The 16079-nt window shown below is 41.5% G+C and overlaps 1 protein-coding gene across 6 annotated transcripts; it reads left to right on the forward strand.

The window, feature by feature from the left end:
• Window positions 1–9137: 9137 nt before the first annotated feature.
• Window positions 9138–16037, forward strand: znf217 (zinc finger protein 217). 6 transcript variants are annotated; one of them, XM_024292663.2, is made up of 6 exons: window positions 9138–9406; window positions 9729–9835; window positions 11381–12648; window positions 13296–13403; window positions 13471–14772; window positions 14843–16037. In XM_024292663.2, exons 3-6 carry the CDS (start codon window positions 11406–11408, stop codon window positions 14953–14955), a joined length of 2766 nt encoding a protein of 921 aa, XP_024148431.1. In that variant the 5' UTR covers window positions 9138–9406; window positions 9729–9835; window positions 11381–11405; the 3' UTR covers window positions 14956–16037. The 6 variants fall into 6 exon arrangements, with proteins under 6 accessions (XP_024148431.1, XP_036068762.1, XP_036068760.1 ...); XM_036212869.1 differs by having other exon boundaries at window positions 9139–9406; window positions 9729–9946; XM_036212867.1 differs by having other exon boundaries at window positions 9141–9406; window positions 9729–10024.
• Window positions 16038–16079: the final 42 nt, after the last annotated feature.

The raw sequence follows: 16079 nt of genomic DNA on the forward strand, positions 1-16079 counted from the left end.
CCAGGTCAAGACGTTTCTATTCAGGAGAGCTTTTAGTTGATCTTAGCCCTTGTTTTACTATGTTTTACTGTATTTTACTGTGTTTTTAGTTGTTTTATTATTGACTATTCGTTTTATTTCCCTGTGTCTTCTGATTTTATGTTCTTTTGTTAAGCGCTTTGTGATTCGATCTGTGAAAAGTGCTATAGAAATAAAGATTCTTCTTCTTCTACAAAATAACACATCCAGGTAATTTTTATAAGAAAAGGACCATATTTATCACAACTTCATAGCTTCTCACTACAGATTTATCTTTTTATTGATTTATATCATTGTGTATTTATGCTGATGAATGTGTTTTATCAAAGTTCTGTATGTGTGGGCCTGTACTTGGTCTGCAAATGAACTTCCTGACGGAGAAACAGTTACTTGAATTTAAATTACAGGTCAGAAACTAAACTTCTCTTTTTGATGTAATATTTTCTGATTAGATTTGTCTTCTTCAAATTCTGTATCTCTAAATTTTGCAATATTTTGTATGAAAGTATTCAACAAAAACGAGTGTTTAGAGGATCAGATGCCTGAGAGAGTTCAGCTGTCTCTGAATCTAGAACAAGAGTCACATTGAGTTCAACTGTCCAAACCAGAAAACTGTGTTTTAACCTAAAATGTATGAAACTAGATTTAGTGCCACAAACTTAAAAACATTTAATATATAACCCAAATCAGGACAAAACCCCATGGAGAAACAAAATAGCAAAAGCAGATAACATTACAATGTCAAACTGAAAACCAGACTCTTTTATACACTGATGACAATTAACAGGAATGAAAAACTGCTGTGGATGATTAACACCAACTTGAAGTGACTGACGAAGACAGAACATGAGGAAAACAACTGAAACACCAAACTAAATCACTAAATCCTCTCAGCAACCGTATGACACTAACATTCAATGTTATTAATAATTTCAGCATTCTGGCGATAAAAGTTTTAGAAAATCTGTTTTTAAAATATTGGAATTTGTATCAAACTTGACTCATGTTGAGTATTTCTGCAGCACAATATCAAAATAACAAGCCTCCAGGGTTTTATTGCCTTACATGTCTTCTAAGTCTGTGAGAAAGGGAATGAACTCTTGTTAACAATAATTTGTTAAAATAAAATTGACAATAATAACACTCATGGCTAAATCATCTATTAGAACTTTTTATTTTTATTTAATTTCCATATTGTTTAAATGACAAAAAAATGTGTAGGTTCATATAAGTGTGTGAACATTTAGACTAGTTTAAATGTGAAGACTATCATAGCTAACAGGTATGTTTGTAAGTGTTGAGTGTGTGTGTAGACAGGCCCCGCCCATTCCAGACTGGATTTACACCTGGTTGTTTTACGATGGTATTACCCCCTGTTACCATCTTCTTTTCTCTGGTTCCTTTCTATACATTTTATCCTATTTTTCATTATAAACACATAATCTTTTAATCAATAAAGTTTGTTCAGATGTTTTTGGAGACTTTTTTGTACAGAAATGTTTATCGTTTATTAGGATCAAATCAGATAAATTCCTAGCTTATTTAATGGGGGAACGTTTTGCTGTAGAATGCCTATCGGTACGTTTACCTTAAACTATGTGGAGTTTTTTTTCTTTTTTTAATAGTTATTTCATCTGAATAAACTTAGATTTTAATGACTACACTGTAGAGTCCAGGACGGCCGCTTTCCTCGCAGACTGGGAGATATTCAGTAAGAAGGAGCAGTGTCGGGAGTTTCCACCAGGGGGCGCCTCTTATCTGGAGCAAAGCAGGCATCCCACCCAGGACTGACCCCCTCCCACCCTTTCACTGTTTGTGTGTGGTGCACGTGAGAGGGTAGTTGTTATGGTTCATTTAAAGTTGGGTTTATTGGAATGTATTTATTGGAATAAATATATATCTATAAATACTGTATCACCACCTACAGATTGTTAGAAAGATCAAATAATTGCAAAATTATTCTCTAACCTTAAAGGGCCCATACCATGATTTTCTTAAATCTTTTAGAGTAAACTATATCCATATAAATGATCATATATTACCTTTGGAAGACTCAAAAAGAAAGGATTTATTAAATATGAGTTTTTTTGTTGACTATTTTTACACCTGGAAGTAAGAGCAATCAAGTTATTTGAGCTTCTGTCAAACATCAAAAAATCACATTTTCAGAGATACTAGTTTCTTTGTATATTTTTGCTCTTGTTTGTTCCAAAATGGACAAAATGGATGTTTTTTCCCCCAAATGTGGCACAGACAGAATGGTGATGGCTAATGGGTTCATTTTGGTGGAAAATTTGGTCCAGAAGACAACACCAGATGAACTTTTCAGGATTTTTTGAAATGATGACATATGATCTCTGTATCAAAAATCCTCTTCGCTTTCATGCGGATCCATTTACCTTTCTGCCGTTGCTCAATAATCCAAGTTTAAACCAGTTCTCTCAGTTTGTCTCTCGCTTTTTCCTCCAGGAAATAGTCTACTCCCTTTCTCCTGCTGTCTTCCTTATATCCCCCGTCTTAAAATAATTTTAAAAAAATATATTTTTGGTACAAATGAAAATATAAACTTTATTCTGATTGAATAGAAATTGAATTTTACTTATTTAAGTTCTTTGGAGTCATCATTGACCATCAGCTTAATTAAAAACCACAATATATAAAAAGGAAAATATCTAAAGCTACAGATACAACCCACAAAACCAAAAGAACTTTAAGTAAAAAATACTTGCCTATTCAAAATTCAACATTAATTCTACCTTATTGCTAGTATTTTTGAAAAATTTGGCAAAATATAAACACAACAAACACTGACCCAATAATTAAACTCCAAAAAAGAAGAAATAATTTCTTTTATTTAATTGGTTTTCGTGAATCAACAAAAGCAGCATTTAAAAAAGAATAAACAAATATATTAGAATTCGTGGATGTAAGACTAGTGGAAATTTGATTATGTGCCTTTAAAAGTTGTTTGGCCTGTAAGTGAAGTCTTTCTTTTTTTTTTAAGGAAGAGAGAAACTTAATAGATTGAGAGTTATTTTGTTAGAATCTCTGGGCTCTGTGATCTCACCATACATCAATCCATTTAGCTAAAGAACTGGGTTGTTTCACCATCCTGTCTACAGTTCAGTCTGGTGAAGTAATAGTGTGAGGGATGTTTTCTTGCCACACTTTGGACTTCTTTTGATCATGGTTCCAACGCCACAGTCTACCTGAGTCTTGTTCCTGACCATGTCCATCCCTTTATGACCGGAGTGTACCATCTTCTGATGCTGCTTCCAGCATAATAAAGCTCCATTTCATAAACTGGAATCATCTCAGACTGGTTTCTACAACACTCACTGGACTCTAATGACCTCCACAGTCACCAGAACCCTATAGAACCTTTGAGAAAGTTTCCAGTACCTTGTTGAATCTGGTCCACCAAGGATTAAGGAAGTTCTAAAGACAAAAAGTGGGTCAAACCTGTTAATGTGGAGCTAAAAGTGGACAATAACTGTATGCGATATATTGGTATATTCCAAAATATGTGCAATATTAAACGAGATCATTTAATGAAAGATGCCTTTTAAATATACATAAATGTGTATGTAAATAATAAAATATCTCTGTAAATTATGATTTATGTTGGTAATGTGTTTAATATGCGTATAAATAAACTGCTATGTCTTAAAAACTCTGTTTAGAAAACTAAAGGCCCAAATGATTGATAGCAGCATGTTTACAGTTAAACAAGTCGCACACTTTGGCTGATTTTAGAGGGTAAACATTCAAAGCATGAAGTTTCAAAAATCCGCCTTGAGGAATGCTTTGTCTGCCTGATTACACAGCTCTGATGTAACACCACCACCACCTCTGGCAGCGCTGAATAAACACGACTGGGACAGGGTTGAGAGAGGAGATTATATATTATCAGTGTCCTTCAGATGCGCCACAAGGATTATGAAAGAAGCTCGGCTGAGAATCTGCAGGAGAACAATGCAGTCAGCTGCTCCTGACACACCGAGACAGAAAAAAGAAGAAGAAAAAAAAGCCACCAAAGACTTTTCCCATTCGCTGATCCTGCTCCTATCAGGGAGTCTCTCTGCTGAAAGCATAATCACTCATTCAAGCTCTCACTTCGTCTCTTTTTTAGGAGTTTCAGCCTAAAGTCCACAAACAACAATGTGAAGAAAATAGGACCTATGGAAGCTTAAATGTTCACGTTTATTGATAAAGGGGCTAAAGAGGTAAGCCTAAAAAAGAAAAAGAACATTAATCAGAAGACGAAAATTGCTAAATAGTTGTAAAATAATGTTATTTTTATTATTAGACATCAAAATCTAGAAATGAGGATTTCCACATAAGCTAAAGGGAACAAGGAGCTTAAAAAACTAACTGATAGAATTACTAATAATTATATGTAATATAGCCTGATAATATATTTATTTACTAGTTTCAGGCAAATGGTTTGCATTGTGTTTCATTCTAAATACAGGGACAAAAAACAGGTGTAAGAGGTGGAAATGACTCATTTTAGAACAAAATGTGAAAATATGATCTTAGTGAAAAATGGCCATTCTTTATTAACCCTCATAAAACTTAAAACTAGCACTTATTTTAAGAACATAAATCTAAGTGTTTGCTTCCGAACTCGAGCAAATAATTCACTTTTTTACTGTCAAAAAAAAATGTTATACCAGTCTAACCTGTCTAACTCGTCAAGAGATATTGAATTTTAAATAAACTTTAAAATTGAGCTCATAATGACAGGGCAATTTTAGTTTTTTGAGTCTAAAATGAAGTTATTCTATTATCAAGAGTTTGGAGTAAAAAAGTGTAACCAATTTTATTATAATGGTCTTATTTCTATTTATTTCTACAGCTGGATGGCTCAGTTGGCTGTGGAGGATTGGTGGAAAATCAGGGTTCGATTCCCAGAGGGGAGTAATTAATCTGGGCTCTCGGTGTTACGCCTCCGACGCGGACGCCAGAGTCTTTAGCTATTTTTAAAAGTGCGAGGAGAACACTGCAGACGACCACGTCCGATCTCTGCGATCTGGATCCAATTGAATTGGCGCCTTCTAATGTCGTCATCACTTTCTGCCAATCAAAGAGTGGCTACAGCGACTCCGCCCCAACCGTCCAGTTCTATTTTTCTATGGACCTACAACCTCAGGAGGTTCGGGTTGGAACGGTTTAATGGGTCAATTTTTTCCATTGAGTGGAAACACTCGAAATACTGAACCGGTCCGCTCAGTGGAAACAAGGCTAGGAGACCCAAATATTATTGATTCTGGAAAAAATGTAGTAAAGTGTTGAGTAAAGAGAAATAAAAGCAGCTTAAAACTGGTAAAATACCTTCAATGTCCAAAAAACGAGAAATCTCTGCAAGTTTTAAATAGTTTGCAGTATACTGAGAAGTTCTTAGCTTTTCTGCCTTAGCTTTTGGAAAGGTTTACTCTTCCAAATGTGATTTTTTTCTTCTTTCTCATGCATTTTTGTCTGCTGTGACTACGTTCACGCCGGGCATGTGACACGCGTTCCATTCAAGAAAGCACTAATGCCTCATTTCCTCTGAGCGGTCCAGACCGGACTGAACCGGGCCTGACTGGACTTTTGAGTGTTTCCACTACGAAACAGACCCGTTATGCAGGACTGACTGGTACCATCTTTGGTCGTGGGTTTAAAGAAAAATAGAATGGACCCGTGCGGGCGGAGCTTCTGTCGTCACATGATGTAACCCTTTGATTGGCGGAAAGGTTTTACGACAACAGCAAGCATGCGACCAGCGCTTTTCACAACTCGAGATCCAAACCAAAAGTTTTGTTTTCTTTTCGTCTGTAGTCTTCTTCACCCCCAGCAATTTTCTTACAAAGAAGAATCAATTCTTTACATTCAGTATTCCCTCTTATTCGCGGGGGTTGGGGATCAGAGACATAATCCACAAATACAGAAACACCCACCCCCCACCCCCGTTTCCGTCTCACCCGATCAAAAAACGTCAGATCGTCCTTTGTAAAACATTTATTGAAGAACAAAAACAGTGTTTTTTTTTCTTTTTAATACAGAACAAGCATAGATGCTGGCCTCATCCATAATAAACACATGCTCCAGATTATTATCCTCCGCGGTTATCTTTTCCGTCTTTTTCTGAGTCAGCTTTTCTTTCGCTGTAGTCGCACCGTTTTGATGCACAGCTACGTCATCGGTCTACACCCAGCATGCACTTTGACGGTCCAAGACTCAACGAATTACCTGGTCCATTCTAAACCAACCAAGAGGAACTGGTCTGGTCCATATCACTCAGTGGAAATGAGGCAATAATGTTCATTACTATCTGATACTAGCACATGTCTGCCACCTACAGCTGGAAGAGACTTAGTACAAAATGTCAAAGTGGTAAAAATCTCAAAAAACTTCCTCCAGGCTTTTTCTTTCACAGCTCTATTCTGATATATGAAAGCCTTGGTGTCATTTAATTCCAGCCGGACGTAAACCACAATATTCATTTCTCCACTATAATCAACTTGTCGTCACTTCTGTGATTAAAAGGGAGATCATCCATTCATTACTAAAAAATCTGACTCCTTGGTTGGTCAAAGTTCAACCTTGTTTATCTTTTAATGTACGCTAAATGTCCGTGCGTTTTCTCAGCTGAGCCAAAAACTTGCATATGAAGGTGAGAGTTTTGAAGCATTGGTTTCTTGAAGGTGCATTGTGAACGTACCTTTATAATCTGCAGCAACTAATAGTCCAAAAATGCTGCATTTATTTTTATCGATTATTTAGTTACTTTATGCAAAGCACTGAGGTGTTTTGCAACAGGAAAAGTGTTGAATTTGAATAAGAGAAGTTGGAGGTTTTAGGTGGAGACCTATCAACCAACAGTTCCTGATTGAGACTTTGTCAAAAAGATTTCTGGGGAGTTTTCTCCTCCTCTTCTCCAGATTGATAGCTTTCTTAGAGCCTTTGTGGCTGCAGAACAATGGGAGGCCTGCATGTGTCACATGTGCTGCCTTTTGATTAACATACTGGACTTGTTTGTGTAACAGGATCTTGGGGGTGAGGCAGAAATGCCAGCATCCCTTTTTTTGTGTGTTTCGTTTTTGCCAATCCCTTGCAGACTCTGTCTTCACTTTCAAACTTGACTCAGAGGAACGGCGTGAAATATGTTCACACACGCCCTGGAATTTGCGGATTGATTAATCCAAATCTCCCACTTTCAAGGTCTGTGCGCGCGACCCAATTTCCGTGGCGCAGTTAAGACAGTTCGACCTGTTTGTTAGGAAAACAACGTTTCGCATGTAGGCAAAACAGCGAGGAGGTTAAGGCCACGGCCCCTGACTAATGCAGGAGAGAGATTGGGCCAATGGAGTCTTTGTTCCACTGAAACCAACTACAGATCTGTTTTATTCTTTAAATATTGCTCCTATCAGAGAGGAGGAGTGTGTGTCTCCAAAAAAAAAAAAAAGTGCTGAATATCTCTATTGATTGTTTATTGTGGGGCTTTGGGCTAGCATGAATGCAGCTGGTGGAGGAGGGGTTGTTGTTCAACTGACATGTGTGTGGATGGGGGGAGTGCTGTTGTGGATGATGTTCTTTATCTCCAAATAATCAATGGATTCATCTTGTGAGCTGTTTTACAACCCAACAGTAGCTTCACTGTCCCCGTTTGATCAGAGAAGCCAAAAAAGTGTCCTAAAAAACAGAGCAGTCTTCTTCAAAATAAAAGACTCCACGAGTACAGATAACTTCAATAATTCAGATGATTTAGTGTTTGGAATGTGTGTCAACTCGCATTTACATGCACATTAAAAAAAATCAATGAATATCAGACACTTTTCTTAACCCCTTAGCAAAAAGTTGTTCTTTTTTTCCTATTAATTATACTTGAGTAGAAACACAGCAAGTAAATAATAAACCATGTACATGTAGGGTAGGAAGTACATGAACAATTTTGGGAGCTAAAAATAAATTCCTCTCTGTATATAATTTCTTTTACCGATATATACATATATATATATATATACATATATATATATATATATATATATATATATATATATATATAATGTTGAAGCAATAAAATTTGATTTTATCCCCAAAAGTACCCTTAAAAACAATAGTTTATCTACTTTTAGATCTACTTCTAGTTTATCTAAGGTATATCTGAGTAAAAGTATAGTAAGTGTAGTATTGACCATGTGCCATTAGTGTAGGAAATATACCAACTGTATACTTCTTCAGGCTAAAGTGGAACATTTTAAGTTTACAATATATAGAAAGTATATGAAAATAAACTTCAAGTATACTTCCTCACTTTTAGTATAAACTAAATATACTTGTAGTATATTTAAATAGACTGCTTTATTGCTAAGGGACATAAAAACACACAATCACACAGAGAGTCAATTAAGTTAAATGTGCTGTTTGTGTAGCATATGGATGTGACATCCTCTATTAGATGTTGGAAATCTAGAAATAAACAGTCAAAGAACTAGGTTAAGACAAGTCAATAAGTTATTCAAATGTAAAACAAAAATATTAAAAATGCGTAAATAGAATATCGCCCATGAATAAAAGTCAATATTCATCTTTCTACACTGACTTAAGCGTAAAGCGTTGAGCATAAATATTCGTACAAGTAGATTTTATCCACAAAGTAGTTGATTTGAAGTTTGTTTTTGGTATACTTCAGTAAAAGTATCAAGTATACTATTGACCATTTATATGTAGTGTAGGAAATACACTAACTGAATACTTTTTCAGGCTAAAGTAGAACACTTTAAGTTTACAATATGTAGATTTTAAATAAAATCTAAACTTTAAGTATCACTTTTAGTATAAACTTGTGCCACATATGGGTGTGAAATCAAGTTGACAACAAACGAGAGATGTTTAAATATAAAAAGGTGCTAAAAAACCAGCCACTGAGTCACTTCATTCTACATTTACTTATCTGAACATAACTACTTATAATTAAGGTAAATGTGTGTTGTTGTTTTTTTACAACGTTCAGATTTACCGCAATTGCTATATTAGGCTTTTCCTTTAACAACTGCCCTTAAGAGCCAGCCCATTTCTTTTAAAGCCACAACATTTTCATACTTCACCACAGTTATGCAAACAAGTGTGTGTTGCGTAACTTTCGACACACAAAAAGTGAACAGCTTTGAGGTGTTTTTCCAAACCTGTATTGTCATTGACATAATAATAATTAATATTAGGACAGCCTGGCAGTTAGCTTGAGTGGAGGGAACCTGCTTCAAGCTCAAAGCAAGAGAAGAAGAAGAAGAAGAAGAAAAAAAAAGTCATGTAGCTGTGAAAAAAGTTTGAGGCACCCCTCCCCCATCCCCACATGGCAGATGATGCATGACCTGAGAAACGTGGAAGAACTACAGTTTGTTAGGTGAGTTCGGTCCACTTCACACACCCAAAAAAGTTCGGTTATAAGCCTGTTAAACTCACCCTGTGGCACCTTTAGGAATTTAGGAAGTCTTTTTAACCAGCTGGCTGCAAGGTCAGTGAACTAAACACAATAGAAGTCATATTAGGTGCCTTCACTGTACACAGAAGAAGCTGTAAATTAATGATTTGAAAGACTACAACAACAAAAAAGGGACAAAATTATAGCATTAATGTTTGTGGAATTCAAAATAAAAGAGTTGTGTGAAGGTGTTTACTTTGTTTATTTGTACATTTTTTACTATATAATCTCCTTCTGTCATTAGAGACCACGTGACCATCTTTATCTGGTTTTTTTGGAGGCGGGGGGGGAGGCATCGTGGACGCGCTCCATCCTCCCCAGGAGAGCGAATGAGGAGTCAACAGCTGCACAGTGAGGACGAGTCTCCACCAAACATGATTCGAATCAAACAATCGAGTTGTAGGTGAGGCGTCCGCCAGCGACGGCGGCGCGTGAGATGAAGAAGCGACTCACGCAGACGGCGTAAGCTGGCGCCGCACGCGCTCCCGCACTCTCACTTGTCATCGTTAATCCGGAAACTGTTTCAGTTTGTATTGTTTGGTGAGTTCTTCTTGCAGTTTCGGGAGCGGAAAAAAAAGTCGTACCTTGCTAGCGTTAAACGACATAACATGCCAGTTCACGGCTCGGGTTACCTTGGTGACGCTAGCCTATTGTTACGTGGGTTAACTTTAATAACTGGCAAACAAATACACAAATATATACATATTTTGGGGGGATATAAAACAAAAACAAACAAGCGACACCGTTAGTGTGTCGAGAACAGCTTCGTCGTCGTGTGAACTCGGTTCCATTCGGCTCCATTCAGCTTTCTGTGAGTTTTAGCTAATGTTCACGTTGACACAACTATTGATCCGTTCATCTTTGACGGTAAAAAAAGTGAATTATTCGCTCGAGTTCGGCTTATGATGCACATATAGAAGTGTAATAGCTCACATGCTAAATAAACTTTATTGGCGTTAGCTGTGAGCTGTTAACTTCGACCCCCCTCCTCCTTTCGTGAGGAAATAATGAAAAGTTCCTCCTTAACTAAGTTCGTTCCTACTTATAAATAAAGTTTGAACAACATTCCACCTTAAATTGTACTTTAAAAAACAGTTTTAGTTGTATTTTTATTCCAGAAAGTGGCGCTACTCAAACTGTTTAAATCAAACTTTATTGATACTTTTTTTGGGGTCAACACCAATAAAGGAATTTTTCAAAATAAAAGACACAAGAACTGTTGACTTCTGGGAAATGTACCCAAAAAGCAAAGTTAGTTGTTTCTGTGGGATTGTTACACTACACGCCTTGGGCTAGATTGGTAATGTAGAGGAACTACAGCGTCACTCTTTCCAAACCTTGCAGATCCAGTTATTTTAATGAGGGGGAGACACAAATTTGAACAATATGAGGTTTATTTTTTTTCCAGTTGAACTGTCATTGGAATTGCTATATATACCACAATTGTGCGCTATATTACCACCAAAAAGTATCTTTTATATGAAGTGAGATTTATTTCAGGTGTGTGGTTTTTTTTTTTGGTTTATTGATAGCTAATTTAAATAACAGGAAGCAAACTTGTTCGATAGGAGCTCTTGATTTTTTTTCTCTTTTTGGTTTGTAGTTAAGTTTTCTCTTTAAAAATGTATTCTTTTATATGTATTTTACACTTTTACATCTTTTTTCTTCTTAAAAACCCTCCACTTAAGGTAGTATTTGGTGTTTGTGAATTTATAGAGAGAAAAGGAATGATTTTATCAGTGTCTGTCATAGAGGAAATGAGAGTTCTGTGTAGTTGATTGCTAAAAACTATACGTTTCCTGTTGCAGTGTGAGAGTTGGCGCCTCTCTTTGTGGCGTTTCTTAACAGATTTTATGCTTTGTGTCTTCAACACGTGTTTAATCCTTGTTTTTGCAGGTTTGAATAACAAAATCCCAGGAAAATGCCGACTCACTCCCTGCTGCCATACAGTCCGGACGGACTCATCGGCAGCAGCGCTCGTATTCCCAGCCTGGCCTCCACCGGGACGCTGCTCGGCAGCGGCGCGGACAAGTCGGAGGGCGGTCCTCAGCTGACCTGCATGTTCTGCGAGCAGACGTTCGCCCACCAGGATGAGCTGGGCCCCCACGTGCTGGGGCAGCACCCCACTACATTTTTCGAGCCGGCCGTGCTCCGGGTGGAGGCGGAATTCCGGATCCCCGGAGAAAGATCTATAGTGAGCGGCCACCCGGAGGAGGAGGAGGAAGTTCCCAGGTGCATTGTGTGTGGCCACGCCGCACAGGACGCCAGCGAGCTGGAGGCCCACATGAGGAAGCACAAAGACTACTTCACGTATTGTTGTAATATCTGCGGACGGCGGTTCAGAGAACCCTGGTTCCTCAAGAACCACATGAAGATGCACATCAAACCGGGGCCGAAGAGCAAAGCCCAGCAAGACCTGGACGCCCCGGCGACGGTGAACGGCGTCACACAGGAGGCGGCTCCGGAGCCCGCCGTCTCCGTTTACAAAATGTGCATGGTCTGCGGGTTTTTCTTCCCTGACCACGACAGTCTGGCAGAACACAGTAAAGTTCACAACCGCGAGCTCGACCCTGCTAAAGACGAATGGAGTTCGGAGCGTGCTCCTCAGTCTTCACCCAACCAGGAGGAGTTTCTGAGCGGTCTGAACCTCCGTCCCACCTCCACAGCCTCAAAAAATACCAGATCGTCAAAGTGGATCGCCGAGCTGGACCCCTTCAACACATATCAGGCCTGGCAACTGGCTACCAAAGGAAAGATAGCAGTCGGGCCCAACAATACTAAAGACATGGGTCTAGAAGTGAGCACAGACAACGAGGACTGCGGCTCTGATAAGGAGGAGGGGAACATGGGCGCCGAAGGTCACGCCGGGAAGGAGGTTCTGGGCAGGGAGCTGCGCTCGCACCAGCAGGGCGGGTCTGAAAACCCGCCACGGCGGTCCCTGATCCAGAAAGACCCGGATAGAGAGAGGCCCACCACCTGCGAGGACTGTCACAGAACGTTCAGAACCTACCACCAGCTGGTGCTCCACTCTAGAGTGCACAAGCGAGAGCGGGGAGGCGGGGACAGCCCCACCTCTTCCGTGGACATGAAGCTGGCGAGGACGGGCTCGTCGGAGCACGCGGACGACGGCTCCGAGGAGGTGATGGAGGAGAACTCAGTGTTGGGTAAATATGGCTCCACGTTCATTCACAGATTCTGTTGTAAGCATTCCCAGTGGTCTTTTAATCAGAATTATGCCAAAAAATACAAAAATCTGTTTTTTTTAGGACATAGTTTCTGCAGAGTGGCAAGAATTCAGTAGAAATTCCATTCTGAGTTGTGGGCGGGACTGTTGGCAGTCACCCATTTGTTTACAAGCTCTCCTGATAGCTTACAGCCCCTCACAACCACAAGTTAACATTAGCAGTTCTACAAAAATGGAGAACAATATCAGAGCTATCCAGCCAAACAGTTTAGATCCAGATTCCAGCTCAGACCAGAAAAACAAAGACGTTCGTGGTTCTGTTTGTCTACAAGTGGATGCATCAGAATGGAGCAGAACAGGAAACTTGTGGCATATTTTCTGTCACAAATACACACTTTTTCCAACTCTGCTCCTGATTCACTACAATTAGTATAAAAAAAGTCAGAAATTACTTTTTTAAAATTCATTTTCTTATTATATGCTCTTTAATATCAGAAAAATGCTACAAAAACATGTTAAAAACACCAAAAACATGATTATTTTCATTTCAATATTTTTACATTTCTCCATTTCAAAGAGCTCCCCCTGCTGGCAGGGCTGAGACTTACACTTTTTTTTTCTTTTAAGGGGAAGACGGTTTTGATCGATCAAAAGTCCGATCCAAAGGGTGCAGTTACTGCGGCAAATCCTTCAGATCAAGCTATTACCTGACGGTTCATTTGAGGACTCACACAGGTAAGTTTGTTTGTTTGTTTATTTATTTGTATTTGAAGCTGTTGACCTCACGCCGTTCCCCTTTCAGGTGAGAAACCTTACAAGTGTGCTTACTGTGACTACGCGGCGGCTCAGAAGACCTCGCTAAAATACCACCTGGATCGGCGTCACAAGGACAAACCTTACGTGGAGATCTTCAGCAAATCCGTGGCGTCCGTCCCGTCCCCCGACGATGGAAAACACGGAGGTGAGCCTGAACGCACCGCTCCAAACGCCTTGAAGCTGTGGACTCCCGGACGCGCTTCATGGACAAAAGTAGAACCAAAGGACAAATTTGACAAACAAGCTAGTAATATCAGCGAGCCGCTGAATGAGACGTCTGTTAGCTCCTCCCCCGACCGTGCGTCGCCAGAGAGCCCCGCAGCCGCCAGCCTGAAGGAGGACGCCGTGAAGGCAGAGTGTCCGGAGGCCCCCCTCAATCTGTCCTTGAAAGTGTCCGTTTCCATCGCCGCCAACGCCGTTCCCAAACACGCTCTGAGTCCGGCGTCCTGCTTGTTCTGTTCCTACAAAACCATGTACCCGGAGGTCCTGACCATGCACGTCAGGCTAACGCACAAAGACAAGGCTGAGGGCCCCCGGAGGAGCGCCCCCACCTGCAGCCTCAGGCAAAAGCGCCACACCGGCTGCCCCCCCGCACTCCAAGGCAAAGACGTCACCCCGCTCCTTATGACCGGCAGGCAGCACCCACGCCGGACCAAGTCCCCGCCCCCTCAGCCGGCAAGAGCGCCCCCGAATCCTCCCCCTGCTCCTAAGCTGTCCCCGATCCACGCCCCACAGCCGGAGCTCTTCCAGGAGCCCCCTCGCCACCGACAGAACCCCCGCCACAATCAGGAACCGTCCAGATTCACCGAGCTGATCCGACCCGCCAACCCCGGCAGCAGGCACGCGGGCGACAGGAGGCCCCCCCCGGACAGAGCGGCTGTCGGCGAGAGGAGCTTCCCGGCGAGGAGCGGGGACGTGTGGCACACGGACGCCGCGCGGCTCTGTCTGTCCAGCCGCTTCGGGAGCTTCCCCCAGATCGATTTAGGCGAACCTTCAGGTAAACGGCTGAAGTTCTCTGCGGCGGCGAGCAGGGAGGCCGACGGCGGGGAGAAGTCTGCTTTCAAGGCAACACACGGGGACGCATCCAGCAGGCTGCTGCTGAAAGCCATGCCCCACGGCGGGGGCCCCACCACAGCCGCCATAAACGCCCCCCCTGGGGCTTTAGGAGGCAGCCTGAACTCAGAGTGGAGCATGATGAACCTCCTCCGCTCCTGCACGCCCGGCGACCTGGCCTCCCTCTACCAGCCGGCAAACCCCAACCACGGAGGGCTGGGCCCCCCGAGACCCGGTGAGTACTCCCACCACCCCACATTCTCCTGCAGTTCTCCTCAGAGTTGACTAAATCACTTCCTCCTCAGGGAGCAGGAGCGTGCTGTACCAACACCTGCCCAGCCTGCCCGCCCTGCAGATGAGGGACCCCCCGGGCCCCTACCCTCACCAACGCTACGGCGCCGCCGACAAGAGCTCCTGAGGAGAACCACCCAGGTTAAAGGACTTTGAGCAACACTCTCAAACCCTGATTTGAGCCCAGACCGCGTCTGGTCTTACGTTAGCATCTGGACCACGAACTGCTGCTACCTTTTGTTTTTGTTTACCGTCTGTGGATTAAGTACAGGATGGATTCAGAGGATGGATTCAGAGGATGGATTCGGAGGATGGATTTGGAGGATGGATTTGGAGGATGGATTCGGAGGATGGATTCGGAGGATGGATTCGGAGGATGGATTCAGAGCCGTCTGGGCTTCCCTTATTTAATGTTCGACTAGAAAAAAAAGTCATTTCTGTAGTTTTTTTTTTTTAAGTGGGAAAAGTGCACATAATCAATTGATGTTCCTGTCAGAAGTGTTGCTGGAGCCTATCTGAAGCGTTCCGACCCGCCTGTGAGATGTCGCTCACCCCCCTCCCCTTAAAGAAGAGAAATGGCGTCTTTTGATATATTTTTTTCCTCTCGTTAGTCTGGCCCTCAGAGAACCGCGGAGTTTCGGGTTTTTCGTTCAACTGCAGAAAACGTTCAAACTGTGCGTTGACGTCCATCTACCTCATGGAGACGCGGCGCGTTCCTGCGAAGCTTTGGCCCGGAAACGACCACGGCTCCATCCGCTGATCGCCACTACTACTGATGCGATGGAGGCGCGTTCCCGCGGCGCTGTTTACATTCCCGTCGGAGTTTCTTGTTTTTCGTCGCCAGTTAAGTTACGATTTCATTCCGTGCAAATTTCTGTTTTCACTACGCAGAATCCGGAAAGTGTTTGGTTTTCAGGTGGCAGCTGCCCTTGTTTTTTTTTTTTTTTCTTTCCGTTTTCTACTTTTCCTTACGCGCTGAAACGTCCGCCTTAATTTGACGTTTGAATCGACGGAACACTGTGAAGAACCGAGCTCAGGGTCACTGGTGGAAGCGCCGTGGAGTCGGTCGGCGTCTCCGCCGCTTTAAACGGCCCGAGCTTCACCTTTTTTTGTTTTTTGGGCAGAAACGTTTCCTGTGAATTCATGAAAAGATATTGTTTTGGAGATTTGTATGAAATATTTCAATAATAAAGCAGAAACTTGAAGAAATCTCTGCTTTGTTTTCCTTTTTTTGTCAGAGTTTGTTTGATG

Source organism: Oryzias melastigma, linkage group LG7, assembly GCF_002922805.2.
Source record: "Oryzias melastigma strain HK-1 linkage group LG7, ASM292280v2, whole genome shotgun sequence".
Classification (NCBI taxonomy): Eukaryota; Metazoa; Chordata; class Actinopteri; order Beloniformes; family Adrianichthyidae; genus Oryzias; species Oryzias melastigma.